Source organism: Mus caroli, unplaced genomic scaffold (assembly GCF_978045245.1).
Source record: "Mus caroli unplaced genomic scaffold, Mus_caroli_1 scaffold_13, whole genome shotgun sequence".
Classification (NCBI taxonomy): Eukaryota; Metazoa; Chordata; class Mammalia; order Rodentia; family Muridae; genus Mus; species Mus caroli.
In genome coordinates this window covers 74,612,407-74,633,951 of record NW_028227268.1, presented here as the reverse complement: position 1 = coordinate 74,633,951, position 21,545 = coordinate 74,612,407, and the positions used below count along the sequence as shown (strand labels likewise).

The following is a 21,545-nucleotide window of genomic DNA, read 5'->3' as shown; positions in this document are numbered from 1 at the left end:
TGGTGAGTGGAACACAGCTTCAGCTCCAATCCAATTGCGCGGGACCTGAGACTGCATTAGTTAGGGAAGCAGAAACCAGCCTGAGTAGGACCACAGGCCTCATCCGGCTGGATCAGCGCCTGGGTAGCGGGAGCGCAGGGTTGCCTGACACCCGCCAGCTACCCACGACCCCCGCCGCAGGATTTTGGGACTGCTGGTGAGTGGAACACAGCTTCTGCTCCAATCCAATTGCGCGGGACCTGGGACTGCATTAGTTAGGGAAGCAGAAACCGGCCTGGGTAGGGCCGCGGGCCTCACCCGGCCGGATCAGCGCCAGGGTAGCGGGAGCGCAGGGTTGCCTGACACCCGCCAGCTACCCACGACCCCCGCCGCAGGATTTTGGGACTGCTGGTGAGTGGAACACAGCTTCTGCTCCAGTCCAATCACGCGGGACCTGAGACTGCTCTGGTTGGGGAGAGAGAAATCCGGCCCACACAGGGCCACAAGCCTCTTCCGGTCAGAAAAGCACCTGAGCAGCTGGGGCGCAGGGTCTGCTGACACTCGCCAACTGCCCACAACACCCGCCACAGGATCTTAAGACTTCTGGTGAGGGGAGCACAGCTTCTGCTCCAATCCAATTGCGCGGGACCTGAGACTGCATGAGTTAGGGAAGCAGAAACCAGCCTGAGTAGGGCCACAGGCCTCACCCGGCCGGATCAGCTCCAGGGTAGCGGGAGCGCAGGGTTGCCTGACACCCGCCAGCTACCCACGACCCCCGCCGCAGGATTTTGGGACTGCTGGTGAGTGGAACACAGCTTCTGCTCCAATCTTTAAATAGTGACAACGATAACAACTAACCCCAGAGATTACCAGATGGCGAAAGGTAAACGTAATAATCTTACTAACAGAAACCAAGACCACTCACCATCATCAGAACCCAGCACCCCCACTTCACCCAGTCCAGGGCACCCCAACACACCGGAAAAGCTAGACACGGATTTAAAAGCATATCTCCTGATGATGATAGAGGACTTCAAGAAGGACGTTAATAACACACTTAAAGAAATGCAGGAGAACACTGCTAAAAAGGAAGAAGACAATAAAGAGGAAGCACAAAAATCCCTTAAAGAATTGCAGGAGAACACTGCTAAAGAGTTACAAATCCTTAAAGAAAAACATGATAACATAATCAAACAGGTAGAAGTCCTTACAGAAAAACAGGAAAACACATCCAAACAGATGATGGAAATGAACAAAACCATACTAGACCTAAAAAGGGAAGTAGACACAATAAAGAAAACCCAAAATGAGGCAACACTGGAGATAGAAACCCTAGGAAAGAAATCTGGAACCATAGATGCAAGCATCAGCAACAGAATACAAGAGATGGAAGAGAGAATCTCAGGTGCAGAAGATTCCATAGAGAACATCGGCACAACAATCAAGGAAAATGTAAAATGCAAAAAGATCCTAACTCAAAACATCCAAGAAATACAGGACATAATGAGAAGACCAAACCTACGGATAATAGGAGTGGATGAGAATGAAGATTTTCAACTCAAAGGACCAGCAAACATCTTCAACAAAATTATAGAAGAAAACTTCCCAAATCTAAAGAAAGAGATGCCCATGAACATACAAGAAGCCTACAGAACTCCAAATAGACTGGATCAGAAAAGAAATACCTCCCGACACATAATAATCAGAGCAACAAATGCTCTAAATAAAGATAGAATACTAAAAGCAGTAAGAGAAAAAGGCCAAGTAACATATAAAGGCAAGCCTATCAGAATTACACCAGATTTTTCACCAGAGACTATGAAAGCCAGAAGATCCTGGACAGATGTTATACAGACACTAAAAGAACACAAATTCCAGCCCAGGCTACTATACCCAGCCAAACTCTCAATTAACATAGATGGAGAAACCAAAGTATTCCACGACAAAACCAAATTCACACATTATCTCTCCACGAATCCAGCCCTTCAAAGGATAATAACAGAAAAAAACCAATACAAGGACAGGAACCACGCCCTAGAAACAACAAGAAGGTAATCCCTCAACAAACCTAAAAGAAGACAGCCACAAGAACAAAATGCCAACTTTAACATCAAAAATAACAGGAAACACCAATTTCTTTTCCTTAATATCTCTTAATATCAATGGACTCAACTCCCCGATAAAAAGACATAGACTAACAAACTGGCTACACAAACAAGACCCAACATTTTGCTGCTTACAGGAAACTCATCTCAGAGAAAAGGATAGACACTACCTCAGAATGAAAGGCTGGAAAACAATTCTCCAAGCAAATGGCATGAAGAAACAAGCTGGAGTAGCCATTCTAATATCTGATAAGATTGACTTCCAACCCAAAGTCATTAAAAAAGACAGGGAGGGACACTTCATACTCACCAAAGGTAAAATCCTCCAAGAGGAACTATCAATCCTGAATATCTATGCTCCAAATACAAAGGCAGCCACATTCATTAAAGAAACTTTAGTAAATCTCAAAGCACACATTGCACCTCATACAATAATAGTGGGAGACTTCAACACACCACTTTCACCAATGGACAGATCATGGAAACAGAAACTAAACAGGGACACAGTGAAACTAAGAGAAATTATGAATCAAATGGATCTGGCAGATATCTACAGAACATTCTATCCTAAAACAAAAGGATATACCTTCTTCTCAGCACCTCATGGTACCTTCTCCAAAATTGACCACATAATTGGTCACAAAACAGGCCTCAACAGATATAAAAATATTGAAATTGTCCCATGCATCCTATCAGATCACCATGGACTAAGGCTGATCTTCAATAACAAAATAAATAATAGAAAGCCAACCTTCACGTGGAAACTGAACAACACTCTTCTCAATGATACCTTGGTCAAGGAAGGAATAAAGAAAGAAATTAAGGACTTTTTAGAGTTCAATGAAAATGAAGCCACAACATACCCAAACTTATGGGACGCAATGAAAGCATTTTTAAGAGGAAAACTCATAGCTCTGAGTGCCTCCAAAAGGAAACTAGAGAGAGCACACATTAGCAGCTTGACAACACACCTAAAAGCACTAGAACAAAAGGAAGCAAATTCACCCAAGAGGAGTAGACGGCAGGAAATAATCAAACTCAGGGGTGAAATCAACCAAGTAGAAACAAGAAAAACTATTCAAAGAATCAACCAATCAAGGAGCTGGTTCTTTGAGAAAATCAACAAGATAGATAAACCCTTAGCCAGACTCACTAGAGGGCACAGGGAAAGCATCCTAATTAACAAAATCAGAAATGAAAAAGGAGACATAACAACAGATCCTGAAGACATCCAAAACACCATCAGATCCTTCTACCAAAGGCTATACTCAACAAAACTGGAGAACCTGGATGAAATGGACAAGTTCCTAGACAGATACCAGGTACCAAAGTTGAATCAAGATCAGGTTAATGATCTAAACAGCCCTATATCCCCCAAAGAAATAGAAGCAGTCATTAATAGTCTCCCAACTAAAAAAAGCCCAGGACCAGATGGGTTTAGTGCAGAGTTCTATCAGACCTTCAAAGAAGATCTAATCCCAGTTCTTCACAAACTATTCCACAAAATAGAAACAGAAGGTACTCTACCCAACTCATTCTATGAAGCCACAATTACTCTGATACCTAAACCACAAAAAGACCCAACAAAGATAGAAAACTTCAGACCAATATCCCTTATGAATATTGATGCAAAAATCCTCAATAAAGTTCTTGCTAACCGAATCCAAGAACACATCAAAACAATCATCCATCCTGACCAAGTAGGTTTCATCCCAGGGATGCAGGGATGGTTCAATATACGGAAATCCATCAACGTAATCCAGTATATAAACAAACTCAAAGATAAAAACCACATGGTCATCTCCTTAGATGCGGAAAAAGCATTTGACAAGATCCAACACCCATTCATGATAAAAGTCTTGGAAAGATCAGGAATTCAAGGCCCATACCTAAACATGATAAAAGCAATCTACAGCAAACCAGTAGCCAACATCAAAGTAAATGGTGAGAAGCTTGAAGCAATCCCTCTAAAATCAGGGACTAGACAAGGCTGTCCACTTTCTCCATACCTATTCAACATTGTACTTGAAGTCCTAGCCAGAGCAATTCGACAACAAAAGGAGATCAAAGGGATACAAATTGGAAAAGAGGAAGTCAAAATATCACTTTTTGCAGATGATATGATAGTATATATAAGTGACCCTAAAAATTCCACCAGAGAACTCCTAAGCCTGATAAACAGCTTCGGTGAAGTAGCTGGATATAAAATTAACTCAAACAAATCAATGGCCTTTCTCTACACAAAGAATAAACAGGCTGAGAAAGAAATTAGGGAAACAACACCCTTCTCAATAGTCACAAATAATATAAAATATCTTGGCGTGACTCTAACTAAGGAAGTGAAAGATCTGTATAATAAAAACTTCAAGTCTCTGAAGAAAGAAATTATAGAAGATCTCAGAAGATGGAAAGATCTCCCATGCTCATGGATTGGCAGGATCAACATTGTAAAAATGGCTATCTTGCCAAAAGCAATCTACAGATTCAATGCAATCCCCATCAAAATTCCAAATCAATTCTTCAACGAATTAGAAAGTGCAATCTGCAAATTCATCTGGAATAACAAAAAACCTAGGATAGCAAAAACTCTTCTCAAGGATAAAAGAACCTCTGGTGGAATCACCATGCCGGACCTAAAGCTCTACTACAGAGCAATTGTGATAAAAACTGCATGGTACTGGTATAGTGACAGACAAATAGACCAATGGAATAGAATTGAAGACCCAGAAATGAACCCACACACCTATGGTCACTTGATCTTCGACAAGGGAGCTAAAAACATCCAGTGGAAGAAAGACAGCATTTTCAACAAATGGTGCTGGCACAACTGGTTGTTAACATGTAGAAGAATGCGAATCGATCCATTCCTATCTCCTTGTACTAAGGTCAAGTCTAAGTGGATCAAGGAACTTCACATAAAACCAGAGACACTGAAACTTATAGAGGAGAAAGTGGGGAAAAGCCTTGAAGATATGGGCACAGGGGGAAAATTCCTGAATAGAACAGTAATGGCTTGTGCTGTAAGATCGAGAATTGACAAGTGGGACCTCATGAAACTACAAAGCTTCTGCAAGGCTAAAGACACCATCAATAAGACAAAAAAACCACCAACAGATTGGGAAAGGATCTTCACCTATCCTAAATCAGATAAGGGACTAATATCCAATATATATAAAGAACTCAAGAAGGTGGACTCCAGAAAGTCAAATAACCCCATTAAAAAATGGGGCTCAGAACTGAACAAAGAATTCTCACCTGAGGAATACCGAATGGCAGAGAAGCACCTGAAAAAATGTTCAACATCCTTAATCATCAGGGAAATGCAAATCAAAACAACCCTGAGATTCCACCTCACACCAGTCAGAATGGCTAAGATCAAAAATTCAGGTGACAGCAGATGCTGGCGAGGATGTGGAGAAAGAGGAACACTCCTCCATTGTTGGTGGGATTGCAAGCTTGTACAACCACTCTGGAAATCAGTCTGGCGGTTCCTCAGAAAATTGGACATAGTACTACCGGAGGATCCAGCAATACCTCTCCTGGGCATATATCCAGAAGATGTCCCAACCGGTAAGAAGGACACATGCTCCACTATGTTCATAGCAGCCCTATTTATAATAGCCAGAAGCTGGAAAGAACCCAGATGTCCCTCAACAGAGGAATGGATACAGAAATTATGGTACATTTACACAATGGAGTACTACTCAGCTATTAAAAAGAATGAATTTATGAAATTCCTAGCCAAATGGATGGACCTGGAGGGCATCATCTTGAGTGAAGTAACACAATCACAAAAGAACTCACACAATATGTATTCATTGATAAGTGGATATTAGCCCAAAACTTAGGATACCCAAGATATAAGATACAATTTGCTAAACGCATGAAACTCAAGAAGAATGAAGACCAAAGTGTGGACACTGTGCACCTTCTTAGAATTGGGAACAAAACACCCAGGGAAGGAGCTACAGAGACAAAGTTCGTAGCTGTGATGAAAGGATGGTCCATTTAGAGACTGCTGTATCCAGGGATCCGTCCCATAATCAGCTTCTAAACGCTGACACCATTGCATACACTAGCAAGATCTTGCTGAAAGGACCCAAATATAGCTGTCTCTTGTGAGACGATGCCGGGGCCTAGCAAACACAGGAGTGGATGTTCACAGTCAGCTATTGGATGTATCACAGGGCTCCCAATGGAGAAGCTAGAGAAAGTACCCAAGGAGCTAAAGGGATCTGCAACCCTATTGCTGGAACAACATGATGTACTAACCGGAACCCTGGAGCTCTTGTCTCTAGCTGCATATGTATCGAAAGATGGCCTAGTCGGCCATCAATGGAAAGAGAGGCCCATTGGACTTGCAAACTTTATATGCCCCAATATAGGGGAATGCCAGGGCCAAAAGAATGGGAATGGGTGGGTAGGGAAGTGGGGGGCGCTATGGGGGACTTTTGGGATAGTATTGGAAATGTAATTGAGGAAATTATGTAATAAAAATATTTAAAAAAAAAAAAAAAAAAAAAAAAAAAAAGAAAACATACAGTCTCAAAGCCAAGGTATTTTGCATATGAATTTGGAGCCCTATGTAGGCACTAGCTAATGGTGAGCCACACATCCACCCATCTAAGCCTTTGAAAATCATTAAGTGTAATGTTTTCAGGTTAGCCACATATAGATTACTGAGCTGGAAAATGATGTTAGACCTTGGGTATTCTTGATTCAGTTTTATGGGCAATTAAACTGAAAGTATTGCTGTGGCTTGAGGAATCAATTAAACTAAATGTATAGAATAGAGCATCCATCTTCAAAAGCTTATACAGTGGGGTGTTAGGGAACGTACTTGCCAGAACAAGTAGCTTCTAGAATTTCATGCTCAGATTCCATGCACAACATGAATGAGACAATGGTGAAAAGCTATAACTGAGAATAACTCAGCTACAGCAACAACTATATATCAACTTCTCCACGAGAGCAGGACCAAATCCACTTTGTTCATTGCCAAATCCCCAAAGCCTGACACGGTAGAGCAAGTGCTGTGTATATATTTTTTAAATCAATGGATGTCAGACCCAGGCTAAGCACTTTATCTACATCATTTCATTTAATTCTCTCAACAGCATGGCAGATATTCTCATTTATAGCCAATGTGACAATGGAGGCACTTGAGTGGTTAAGCCAACAGAAGATAGGAAGTTAGGGCAACCTAAATACAAGCTCAGACAACTCTGAGGCTTAGATTCTTAAGCTCTGGGCTGTAGCTCATCCCATGCCATTGCCTAAGCCCCATCACTTAGGTGTTCACTTCTAGTGATGGGGCAGATACAGATTGAATTATTATTGATGGACATTGAGTAAACAAGTGGAACAGAGCTAAGGTTACAAATAATGTGTGTTCAATGGGTTGACAAGTCTTGCATAGCTTTCCCACCACTACCTCCTCTCCCATTTCCACTTTCCAAGTTTGCTCACCAGTATCCACCTACTGCTCTCCTAGCAATGGTACCTTACTACCACATTATTGAGTCCTGTCTTTCTCCTGTCTAAGGCCCATCATTGACCATGAGCAACATCACCTGGAAGACAGTTAGAAGTACAGTCTCTGGCCCTACCCCAATATCATCCCCTCACATCCAGCCTCTCTGAGCACCCGACTGTTCCTTGCCTGTGTCATTCTATCCCTGCAATGTTTCCACACCTTTGTCCTGCTTCTTATTGCCCTGGCAACACTTTCTTAATCCCTTAGGCATCAGCACTTTCCAGTAACATTTTTTGCCCTTCCTTTGAGCTCCCAGTCCCAGATACACTAGTTCTTCTCTCATGTTCAGAGGCCTCAGCAGTTAGGTGTTAAATTCTGTCTCACTCCATCAAAACAAGTGAGAATAAAATGTTGTGTCTGCCTTGCTCCTATCTTATCCCATTGCTTAAAGTGTACACCTTAAATAAAACATTCTGGAATGAAGTATTTCATATAATCAACTACTTTATTACAAAGTAATGTTCAACACTGGTTTTTTCCAGTCCCTTGAATTAGGAAAAACATATGCCTGCAATATACTCACACAGTGTTTCTCTTCCTGTTGACTTATTCAAGGAATCAGTCATCTAAGTGCATTGTATCTGATACCAATGAACAAGCTTATTCATGGTCACAACACAAAGTGACACCAATTATCCATTCAGCTAAAAAGAGAAGGGATTTATATACTCAAGTCAGAAGGCTGCCTAAGGGAGCATTAGCAAAGAAAGTAAGGCCACTGAATAAGTGCTGAGTCATGAAACTGTGGGAAAACCTACAGAAATTCAAGTAATGGCAGAGAGGGCTGGAAAGCACCTAGCAGATAATGGCAAGAAACAGGTGCTAGGGGGCATCCCTGAGGCCTTCTCATTCTAGTTGTTAACAACACAGACTCTGAGAAAGAAGTAAAAATGTCTCCTCTATTTCTGACAAACCCCATTGAAAAGGGAAGTTCCTTCACAACCATAAGGATAACCTAAATCATCTCTGTTACCAGTTCAAGTAGGACTGCATCTTTGCATTATTTTACCCTAATATGTATGTAAACTAACATAAGATTGCTAATGTATTCCCAGAACTGAAGAAAAGTAGACACACGCACATATACATACACACACACACACACACACACACACACACACACACACACACTGAGAAAAGATCACCTCAGTAGGGCCACAAGCCTCTCCGGTCAGAAAAGCGCCGGGGTAGCTAGGGCGCAGGGTCAGCTGACACTCGCCAGCTACCCACAACACCCGCCACAGGATCTTAAGACTTCTGTTGAGTGGAACACAGCTTCTGCTCCAATCCAATTGCGCGCAGGACCTGAGACTGCATTAGTTAGGAAAGCAGAAAACCGGCCTGAGTAGGACCACAGGCCTCTTCCAGCCGGACCAGCACCAGGGTAGCTAGAGCACGGGGTCAGCTGACACCCGCCAGCTACCCACGACCGCCGCCACAGGATTTTGAGAATGCTGGTGAGTGGAACACAGCTTCTGCTCCAATCTTTAAACAGTGACAACAACAACAACTAACCCCAGAGATTACCAGATGGCGAAAGGTAAACGTAATAATCTTACTAACAGAAACCAAGACCACTCACCATCATCAGAACCCAGCACTCCCACTTCGCCGAGTCCAGGGCACCCCAACACACTGGAAAAGCTAGACACGGATCTAAAAGCATATCTCATGATGATGGTAGAGGACTTCAAGAAGGACTTTAATAACACACTTAAAGAAATACAAAGGAACACTGGTAAACAGGTAGAAGACAGTAAAGAGGAAGCACAAAAATCCCTTAAAGAATTGCAGGAGAACACTGCTAAAGAGTTACAAATCCTTAAAGAAAAACAGGATAACATAATCAAACGGGTATAAGTCCTTATAGAAAAACAGGAAAACACATCCAAACAGATGATGGAATTGAAAAAAACCATACTAGACCTAAAAAGGGAAGTAGACACAATAAAGAAAACCCAAAATGAGGCAACACTGGAGATAGAAACCCTAGGAAAGAAATCTGGAACCATAGATACGAGCATCAGCAATAGAATACAAGAGATGGAAGAGAGAATCTCAGGTGCAGAAGATTCCATAGAGAACATCGGCACAACAATCAAGGAAAATGTAAAATGCAAAAAGTTCCTAACTCAAAACATCCAAGAAATACAGGACACAATGAGAAGACCAAACCTACGGATAATAGGAGTGGATGAGAATGAAGATTTTCAACTCAAAGGACCAGCAAACATCTTCAAAAAAGTATAGAAGAAAACTTCCCAAATCTAAAGAAAGAGATGCCCATGAACATACAAGAAGCCTACAGAACTCCAAATAGACTGGACCAGAAAAGAAATACCTTCTGACACATAATAATCAGAACAACAAATGCTCTAAATAAAGACAGAATACTAAAAGCAGTAAGAGAAAAAGGCCAAGTAACATATAAAGGCAAGCCTATCAGAATTACACCAGATTTCTCACCAGAGACTATGAAAGCCAGAAGATCCTGGACAGATGTTATACAGACACTAAAAGAACACAAACTCCAGCCCAGGCTACTATACCCAGCCAAACTCTCAATTAACATAGATGGAGAAACCAAAGTATTCCACGACAAAACCAAATTCACACATTATCTCTCCACGAATCCAGCCCTTCAAAGGATAATAACAGAAAAAAAACAATACGAGGACAGGAACCACGCCCTAGAAACAACAAGAAGGTAATCCCTCAACAAACCTAAAAGAAGACAGCCACAAGAACAGAATGCCAACTTTAACAACAAAAATAACAGGAAACAACAATTACTTTTCCTTAATATCTCTTAATATCAATGGACTCAACTCCCCAATAAAAAGACATAAACTAACAAACTGGCTACACAAACAAGACCCAACATTTTGCTGCTTACAGGAAACTCATCTCAGAGAAAAAGATAGACACTACCTCAGAATGAAAGGCTGGAAAACAATTTTCCAAGCAAATGGTATGAAGAAACAAGCTGGAGTAGCCATTCTAATATCTGATAAGATTGACTTCCAACCCAAAGTCATTAAAAAAGACAGGGAGGGACACTTCATACTCATCAAAGGTAAAATCCTCCAAGAGGAACTATCAATCCTGAATATCTATGCTCCAAATACAAAGGCAGCCACATTCATTAAAGAAACTTTAGTAAATCTCAAAGCACACATTGCACCTCATACAATAATATTGGGAGACTTCAACACACCACTTTCACCAATGGACAGATCATGGAAACAGAAACTAAACAGGGACACAGTGAAACTAACAGAAATTATGAATCAAATGGATCTGGCAGATATCTACAGAACATTCTATCCTAAAACAAAAGGATATACCTTCTTTTCAGCACCTCATGGTACCTTCTCCAAAATTGACCACATAATTGGTCACAAAACAGGCCTCAACAGATACAAAAATATTGAAATTGTCCCATGCATCCTATCAGATCACCATGGACTAAGGCTGATCTTCAATAACAAAATAAATAATAGAAAGCCAACATTCACGTGGAAACTGAACAACACTCTTCTCAATGATACCTTGGTCAAGGAAGGAATAAAGAAAGAAATTAAGGACTTTTTAGAGTTCAATGAAAATGAAGCCACAACATACCCAAACTTATGGGACGCATTGAAAGCATTTCTAAGAGGAAAACTCATAGCTCTGAGTGCCTCCAAAAGGAAACTAGAGAGAGCACACATTAGCAGCTTGACAACATACCTAAAAGCACTAGAACAAAAGGAAGCAAATTCACCCAAGAGGAGTAGACAGCAGGAAATAATCAAACTCAGGGGCGAAATCAACCAAGTGGAAACAAGAAGAACTATTCAAAGAATCAACCAATCAAGGAACTGGTTCTTTGAGAAAATCAACAAGATAGATAAACCCTTAGCCAGACTCACTAGAGGGCACAGGGAAAGCATCCTAATTAACAAAATCAGAAATGAAAAAGGAGACATAACAACAGATCCTGAAGACATCCAAAACACCATCAGATCCTTCTACCAAAGGCTATACTCAACAAAACTGGAGAACCTGGATGAAATGGAGAAGTTCCTAGACAGATACCAGGTACCAAAGTTGAATCAAGATCAGGTTAATGATCTAAACAGCCCTATATCCCCCAAAGAAATAGAAGCAGTCATTGATAGTCTCCCAACTAAAAAAAGCCCATTGTAAAAATGGCTATCTTGCCAAAAGCAATCTACAGATTCAATGCAATCCCCATCAAAATTCTAACTCAATTCTTCAACAAATTAGAAAGAGCAATTTGCAAATTCATCTGGAATAACAAAAAACCTAGGATAGCAAAAACTCTTCTCAAGGATAAAAGAACCTCTGGTGGAATCACCATGCCGGACCTAAAGCTTTACTACAGAGCAATTGTGATAAAAACTGCATGGTACTGGTATAGTGACAGACAAATAGACCAATGGAATAGAATTGAAGACCCAGAAATGAACCCACACACCTACGGTCACTTGATCTTCGACAAGGGAGCTAAAAACATCCAGTGGAAGAAAGACAGCATTTTCAACAAATGGTGCTGGCACAACTGGTTGTTAACATGTAGAAGAATGCGAATCGATCCATTCCTATCTCCTTGTACTAAGGTCAAGTCTAAGTGGATCAAGGAACTTCACATAAAACCAGAGACACTGAAACTTATAGAGGAGAAAGTGGGGAAAAGCCTTGAAGATATGGGCACAGGGGAAAAATTCTTGAATAGAACAGTAATGGCTTGTGCTGTAAGATCGAGAATTGACAAGTGGGACCTCATAAAACTACAAAGCTTCTGCAAGGCTAAAGACACCATCAATAAGACAAAAAAACCACCAACAGATTGGGAAAGGATCTTCACCTATCCTAAATCAGATAAGGGACTAATATCCAATATATATAAAGAACTCAAGAAGGTGGACTCCAGAAAGTCAAATAACCCCATTAAAAAATGGGGCTCAGAACTGAACAAAGAATTCTCACCTGAGGAATACCGAATGGCAGAGAAGCACCTGAAAAAATGTTCAACATCCTTAATCATCAGGGAAATGCAAATCAAAACAACCCTGAGATTCCACCTCACACCAGTCAGAATGGCTAAGATCAAAAATTCAGGTGACAGCAGATGCTGGCGAGGATGTGGAGAAAGAGGAACACTCCTCCATTGTTGGTGGGATTGCAAGCTTGTACAACCACTCTGGAAATCAGTCTGGCGGTTCCTCAGAAAATTGGACATAGTACTACCGGAAGATCCAGCAATACCTCTCCTGGGCATATATCCAGAAGATGTCCCAACCGGTAAAAAGGACACATGCTCCACTATGTTCATAGCAGCCCTATTTATAATAGCCAGAAGCTGGAAAGAACCCAGATGTCCCTCAACAGAGGAATGGATACAGAAATTATGGTACATTTACACAATGGAGTACTACTCAGCTATTAAAAAGAATGAATTTATGAAATTCCTAGCCAAATGGATGGACCTGGAGGGCATCATCTTGAGTGAAGTAACACAATCACAAAAGAACTCACACAATATGTATTCACTGATAAGTGGATATTAGCCCAAAACTTAGGATACCCAAGATATAAGATACAATTTACTAAACGCATGAAACTCAAGAAGAATGAAGACCAAAGTGTGGACACTGTGCCCCTTCTTAGAATTGGGAACAAAACACCCAGGGAAGGAGTTACAGAGACAAAGTTCATGGCTGTGATGGAAGGATGGACCATTTAGAGACTGCCGTATCCAGGGATCCTTCCCATAAGCAGCTTCTAAACGCTGACACCACTGCATACACTAGCAAGATTTTGCTGAAAGGACCCAAATATAGCTGTCTCTTGTGAGACGATGCCGGGGCCTAGCAAACACAGGAGTGGATGTTCACAGTCAGCTATTGGATGTATCACAGGGCTCCCAATGGAGAAGCTAGAGAAAGTACCCAAGGAGCTAAAGGGATCTGCAACCCTATTGTCGGAACAACATGATGTACTAACCAGAACCCCGGAGCTCTTGTCTCTAGCTGCATATGTATCGAAAGATGGCCTAGTCGGCCATCATTGGAAAGAGAGGCCCATTGGACTTTCAAACTTTATATGCCCCAATATTGGGGAATGCCAGGGCCAAAAGAATGGGAATGGGTGGGTAGGGAAGTGGGGGGCGCCATGGGGGACTTTTGGGATAGCATTGGAAATGTAACTGAGGAAAATATGTAATAAAAATATTAAAAATTTAAAAAAAAGAATTTTACAAACATATCCCATGGAAGAAAATGTGATATAAAGTTTCCCAAAGTAAGTTAAATCTCTGCAGAAATCTTTAATAAATGAATTTACAAAGCAAAAAAAAAAAAAAAAAAAGAAAAGAAAAGAAAAGATCACAAAAGTAGTGTGAACAGAGTCTCTAACCAGTCTCAAAACATATGGAGATTTTAATTTGGCAATTTTTAAGACACCAGCCCATCTTTAGATTGGAGTTCTGGTGTACACACACACACACACACACACACACAAACACTCCAGAAGGGGTGGTGAGCACACACTGAATGCCATAAGTACCCCTTCCTGGCACTCACAGATGCTGCCCCTAGTGACCTTATCATTTTTGCCAAGTAATGGCTTACAATACTCATCCACATAGTATCCCAAGTAGCCATTAACTGAGCAGAGCTGGCATTCAGAACGAACCTTGCTTTTGCTGATTCAGATCACAGGACTGATGTCCTCCCTTCCTCCCATAGCATGCTTGGCTCAGACTTGATGACCTACCAAGCAAAGATTCGGATTTGAATCAAAGTCCCTTTTCCATGACTATTTTGAGCACACCGGTCTTTCTTGAATCAAGGCCAATGTTAATCCATTTAATGCCTTTATTCTTATAGTGCTTTCAGCTTTTTCAAAAGCATTGTAAATTACATTACTATTGCACACTCAGAAAATTCCTGAGAGCTAGGTTAAGCAAGTTGTATTATCACTGAGAGAACTGAGGCCTAGAGGGTTGAAATGAACCACAGAAAATAACCTAGTGAGTGATAAGCAAAACTGGGTAGTACATCTTGGGACCCCAACTTCCATACCTCCATACCATCCTCTCTCCCTGACATCACACTGTTCATTAATATGTTATAAAGGGAGCACCCCTTCCCCTTGAACTAAATACACACACACACACACACACAAATACACATACACACTACATACACATACAGACAGGAACACACACATGCATACGGAGAAACCTACACACAGGAAAAAGGTACCCACCAGAAAGGTGCAGGCTAATATATTGAAACAGAAAATCAAACATATTCTCAGAAAAACAAGATGTAGAGGGGCATACACTCAGGAAAAACCACCCAGAGCCAGACATATCTGTAATCATAGCACTTATGAGGGTGAGGAAGGAGGATTGAGAATTCAAGACCAGACTAGGCTATATAATGAGACTCTATCTGAAAAGAAAAAAATTATAAAAATACCACAAAACCACAAAGAGACAGATACAGTAGCTCCATACAGATATAGGTAAATACAAAAACATACAAACACATACATAAAAAAATTAAAGACACAGAAGAATACAGATATGTTAAACAATTTTATTTCATCAGGCCAGTGTAGAAAATCCTATTTCCTCCTGTGGGACTTTATCAGTGGGAGCTCTGAAGAGCATTCTAGCCCTGACTTTGTTCTAAGAAGAACAATCTTCCCTCGATGAGCCCAGTACTAAGTGCATGCTCGATGGGAGATTTTGGCTTGTAGCAGAACTGGCATGAGGTGATCTGTTCAGCACTTAGTAATCAATCATTCATAACCCAGTTTGGTTTGAGATGTTCTCAGAGGTTGTCATGCTCATCATGAGAAATCAATGATGCATTGTAGCTGTCCAGTTGGGTTCTGATGACCCCATCTGGGGTCTGAATCCCTATCGAAACTGTCACATTTGCTTTAAGAACATGTTATTTGTGCCATTACCTGATTTCTCAAGAATGAAAGCATCTGCTCTTGGTACTAAAGATGGTAATGGATCTTTGAAAAGAGGCAAGAAGAGAGAAGAACAAAAATGATAGAGAGAAGGAAAGTGGCTTTCTAGGCTCTTTAGACAACAGACACAAAGAAAGCCATCCTCAGCCTCTTTCTTTAACACTTCCTGATTAATCCAAACTCTCCTTACACAGAATTTAGCCAGGCACACTGGTCACCTACAGAAATCCAAACTCTTGGAACTTAACTATAGTACAGCCCCCAAGTAAGAAAAACATTTGCCTATGCCATGAGACCTACTATCAAGGAAAGATTTCAACCCTTGACGCTAAGTAGGTGAATAGTAATTAGGCTAAGAAAATCAATGTTGATTTACTCCTTTTGCCAATGACTGAATTTAGAGAAATGCATATGACAATTCTAGACAATGACATTTGAAGAACAGCCTATGGGTGGAGCTTTCTGGGAACATTTTCTTTTCAACCTCCAGACTAAATACACAGAATAGCTACAGTCTCCTTTCCAGATTTCAGAGGCTCTAGTTCCTCTTATCAGCATGGAGGAGAAAGAGCAGGGAGTAGTAAGACTCTGTTTAAAACACAAAGATACGCACAGAAACAAACATACAAAGAGATACACACCATGACCCACATACAGAGCCATGCAAATTCTTACATACACCCCCTTCATTGAGACCAAGAGTGCATCTGATCAAGTCAGCCAATAAGCATGGCAGCAGAGATATGATGTCTTAAGAAGTCATATGATAGCTCTTAAACATTCACTTCTGGCTTTCTTAACTAGAAAAAAAAAAAAGACATTTACTTTGAAAGTCATCTGATTACCCTTAGACCACCATGCTTCAAAAGTCAAGTGTAGGTGTCCCAGATACAAAGTCTGCAAACTCAGCCCAAGATTTCAGAAATAAATTTTAAAACAATAAAATAAAATAAAACATCATTTTGAAAGTAGATCTTTCAACCCTGGCTGTCTCAGTGTTCTGATGAAAGATCTGACCCATAGAATACAAAATGATGGCAAGTAGATTTAATATCTCTGAGCTTTGGCTCGTTTGTATAGACAATAAAAATAACAGGGATAGAATCACTGGGAACAGAGAAAAAGGTAAGCTAACAGAAGACTTTTTGCAGGATTTTCCCTGTTCAATTACATTAGGGCAGCAGGAGGCCTGTGATTGGCTGGGGAAAAGCAAGGCGCAGTTAAGAGATGCAAAGACAGCACCTCAACAGAAAGAGGAAGGAAGGCCAAGTGGGAGGCAGACATGAACCAGCATGGTTTTAACCAGCCACAGGTAGTTATGATATCATAAGGTTAGAATAATTGGGATAAAACTTTATCATTATCAATTGATTCTGAAATTATTATATTGGCATCTTGTAAATTGATAATTTATTGATACATAAATCTGGTTAATTAATTATAAGCTTTAAGAGTTTTGAATCTACTGGGTAAATGGGTGCTGTGATGCTTACTGTGGGGTGGACAGTCATTGCGTGGACCTGGTAGGAGTGATCTGCGAAGGGACTCAGAAGCTCTGGCCAAGAGAGAAAACTGATTTGAGATCACCCGGCTGGAGCCATGTTGGTCCATCAGTTGCCAGCAGTAGCACAGGAAGCCTGCCAGTCTTTTTTAATACAAAGACCCTCACCACTCTCTCCTCCCCTACAAACCCAACCCCCCATCTCATCGCTAGCACTAACAGAACACCAGCTGCAGTCTTCTTTCCTGCTGCCCACATCTCCTGTGGATCATCTTCTAATTTCCATCCCCCAACTCAGTTGCTATATCCTAGCCCTCAATTCCAACAGGTACCCCCTGCTAAACCATAGGCTCTTCCTGCAAGTTAAACTAGATAGACTGCCTGCAGACCTTTTCTTCTCCCTTCGTTCTCCTAGATGCACACCCCGCCCCCCCCCCCCCCCGCAGTCTCATCCCTGGCTCTACAGCAAAATACAATGGCCCCTTCCCCTTGCTCCAATTCCTTATGGATTCCACAGATCCTTCTCTTCTAATTTCCCTCTGATGACTTGTTGAATTTTCCCAGTCCCCAAATCCAACATGCACCCCTTGCTAACTCACAGGCCACACCTGCCAGAAATCCAGATAGGTTGCCCATACACCTCCTCTCTCTCATTCGCTTCCTCTATTTTTCTTCCTCCAGATCCAATTTCCCAGTCGCATCAGCAACTCTGCAGCAGAAAACATTTGGCAGCCTCCCCTGCTCTCCTTTTATCATTTCCTGTGGATCCCACGGATCCCCTTCTCATATTCTTCCCCCAACTTGTTGCTTTATCTCAGACCCCAACCCCAACAGGAACCCCTACACACCAAGAGCTGCTTCCCCCAGGGCAACAAATAAGCTAAAGGTGGGCACACACCTCTCCTACTGCTCCTGAGATCCAATCCCCCTAATCTCATGTCAATTATGTAGCAGGAAACATGTTATAATCTCCCTTTCCAATCTGACCTCATCCCCAAGGGACCACAAAGACCTTCTTCTTCAATTTTCCTTCCCCCAACTCACCCCAGGATTGTAGCCTCCAACACCAGTAGGCACTACCTGTGAACACAACAGATGAGCAGAAGAGGAAAACAGGCACAACAATCACACTCTGAAAATCCACTCTGAAAATCACACTCTGAAAATCCAGAGAGGAAACAGAAATCAAGGAACCAAATACCTACCCAACCTAACAAATCCAAAAATGAGCACATAGATCACCCCAAACCCAGATGTCTAGACACCAGCATAAAAATACAATCAATAGCATCCAAGGCAATATGTTGCCACTACAGCCTGGATAACTTACCATAGCAGGTCCCAAATATACCAACATAGCTAAAGCGCAGAAAAGACCTTAGAAGAAACTATATGAAGATGACAGAGGTCCTCAATGAGGAAATCCCTCTAGAATATACAGGAAAAAAACAAACAGAAAATTGGAAGAAATGAATAAATCTGTGAAAGAAATCCAAGAAAACAAACAGTTGAAGTAAACAAAGAAAAGTCTTCAAAACCTAAAGATGGAAATAGAATCAAAAATAAAGCACAAACTAAGGGAATTCTGGAAATGAAAGAATCAGGAATCCAAACAGGAGGTACAGGGGCAAGCTTTACCAACAGAATATAAAAGATGATGAGATACATTGATCAAAGAAACTGCTAAATCAAAAGAAATCTTGACACAAAACATCTCAGAAGGCACAAGTCCCTTCCGGTCCACGCCAGCACCATGGTTCCTTGCCCAAGGAGTCTCCTGACACCCGCAAGGACCCCCACAGAATCCCCCACGGGATCCTAAGAGCTCTGGTGAGTGGAACACAACTTCTGCGAGGAGGAAAGTTCGAACAACAGATATCTGGGCACCTTCCCTACAAGAGGAGAGCTTGCCTGCAGAGAGCACTCTGACCACTGACACTAAGGAGAGAGCTAGTCTCCCCAGTCTGCTGATAGAGGCTAACAGAGTCACCTGAGGAACAAGCTCTAAGTAGAGACAACTATAACAACTAGTTCCATAGATTACCAGATGGTGAAAGGCAACCCCACCTAGTCCTGGGCACCCCAACACACCCGAAAAGCTAGACCCAGATTTAAAAGCATATCTCATGATGATGGTAGAGGACATCAAGAAGGACTTTAATAACTCACTTAAAGAAATACAGGAGAACACAGCTAAACAGGTAGAAGACCTTAAAGAGGAAACACAAAAATCCCTTAAAGAATTGCAGGAAAACACGACCAAACAGGTGATGGAATTGAATAAAACCATCCAAGACCTAAAAAGGGAAGTGGACACAATAAAGAAAACCCAAAGTGAGGCAACGCTGGAGATAGAAACCCTAGGAAAGAAATATGGAACCGCTCTTCCTCATCTCCGGGCCTCTCGACCTCACGGTGTTGCCAAAATGTCGCTTTCCAACAAGCTGACTTTGGACAAGCTGGACGTGAAGGGGAAGCGGGTCGTGATGAGGGTGGACTTCAACGTTCCTATGAAGAACAACCAGATAACAAATAACCAAAGGATCAAGGCTGCTGTTCCAAGCATCAAATTCTGCTTGGACAATGGAGCAAAGTCGGTTGTCCTTATGAGCCACCTGGGCCGGCCTGATGGTGTTCCCATGCCTGACAAGTACTCCTTAGAGCCAGTTGCTGCTGAACTCAAATCTCTGCTGGGCAAGGATGTTCTGTTCTTGAAGGATTGTGTGGGCCCAGAAGTCGAGAATGCCTGTGCCAACCCAGCTGCTGGGACTGTCATCCTGCTGGAAAACCTCCGCTTTCATGTAGAGGAAGAAGGGAAGGGAAAAGATGCTTCTGGGAACAAGGTTAAAGCTGAGCCAGCCAAAATTGATGCTTTCCGAGCCTCACTGTCCAAACTAGGAGATGTCTATGTCAATGATGCTTTTGGGACTGCACACCGAGCCCATAGCTCCATGGTGGGTGTGAATCTGCCACAGAAGGCTGGTGGATTTTTGATGAAGAAGGAGCTGAACTACTTTGCCAAGGCTTTGGAGAGTCCAGAGCGACCCTTCCTGGCTATCTTGGGAGGAGCTAAAGTTGCAGACAAGATCCAGCTGATCAATAATATGCTAGACAAAGTCAATGAGATGATCATTGGTGGTGGAATGGCCTTTACCTTTCTTAAGGTGCTCAACAACATGGAGATTGGCACATCTCTGTATGATGAAGAAGGAGCCAAGATTGTCAAAGGTCTCATGTCCAAAGCTGAGAAAAATGGTGTGAAGATTACCTTGCCTGTTGACTTTGTCACTGCTGACAAATTTGATGAGAATGCCAAGACTGGCCAAGCTACTTTGGCCTCCGGTATACCTGCTGGCTGGATGGGCTTGGACTGTGGTACTGAGAGCAGCAAGAAATATGCCGAGGCCGTGGCCCGAGCTAAGCAGATTGTTTGGAATGGTCCTGTTGGGGTATTTGAATGGGAAGCCTTTGCCAGGGGAACCAAGTCACTCATGGATGAGGTGGTGAAAGCCACTTCTAGGGGTTGCATCACCATCATAGGTGGTGGAGACACTGCCACTTGCTGTGCCAAATGGAACACAGAGGATAAAGTCAGCCATGTGAGCACTGGGGGCGGTGCCAGTCTAGAGCTTCTGGAAGGTAAAGTCCTTCCTGGGGTGGATGCTCTCAGCAATGTTTAGTATTTTCTTTCCTGCCTTTGGTTCCTGTGCACAGCCCCTAAGTCAACCTAGTGTTTTCTGCATCTCCATTTGGTGTTAGCGCAAGATTCAGCTAGTGGCTGAGATGCGGCACCAGGAACCCTTAAACAGTTGCACAGCATCTCAGCTCGTCTTTACTGCATCAGGATTTGTCTGCGTTCTTCAAGATCCCATTTAAATTCCTTAGTGACTAAAACCATTGTGCATTGTAGAGGGCGTCTATTTATATTCTGCCTGAGAAAGGAAGTGAGCTGTAAAGGCTGAGCTCTCTCTCTCTGACGTATGTAGCCTCTGGTTAGCTTCGTCACTCACTGTTCATGACTCAGCATGGCAATCTGATGAAATCCCAGCTGTAAGTCTGCAGAAGTTGATGATCTATTAAACAATAAAGATGTCCACTGAAAAAAAAAAAAAAAGAAATATGGAACCATAGATGCGAGCATCAGCAACAGAATACAAGGGATGGAAGAGAGAATCTCAGGTGCAGAAGATTCAAAAGAGAACATCAGCACAACAATCAAAGAAAATACAAAACACAAAAAGATCCTAACTCAAAACATCCAGGAAATCGAGGACGCAATGAGAAGACCAAACCTACAGATAATAGGAGTAGATGAGAATGGAGATTTTCAACTAAAAGGGCCAGCAAATATCTTCAATAAAATTATAGAAGAAAACTTCCCAAACCTAAAGAAAGACATGCCCATGAACATACAAGAAGCCTACAG

General features: G+C 41.9%; 1 protein-coding gene across 1 annotated transcript; it reads left to right on the top strand.

Annotated features, from left to right (window-relative positions):
* Nucleotides 1–19,506: 19,506 nt before the first annotated feature.
* LOC110291067 (phosphoglycerate kinase 1) lies at nucleotides 19,507–21,231 on the top strand. The gene has a single exon (XM_021158006.3). It carries the CDS (start codon nucleotides 19,546–19,548, stop codon nucleotides 20,797–20,799), a length of 1,254 nt encoding a protein of 417 aa, XP_021013665.2. The 5' UTR covers nucleotides 19,507–19,545; the 3' UTR covers nucleotides 20,800–21,231.
* The last annotated feature ends 314 nt before the right edge of the window (nucleotides 21,232–21,545 follow it).

Coding starts and splice junctions, on each gene's coding strand:
- LOC110291067 (XM_021158006.3), top strand. CDS start 19,546: ATGTCGCTTTCCAACAAGCTGACTTTGGACAAGCTGGACGTGAAGGGG.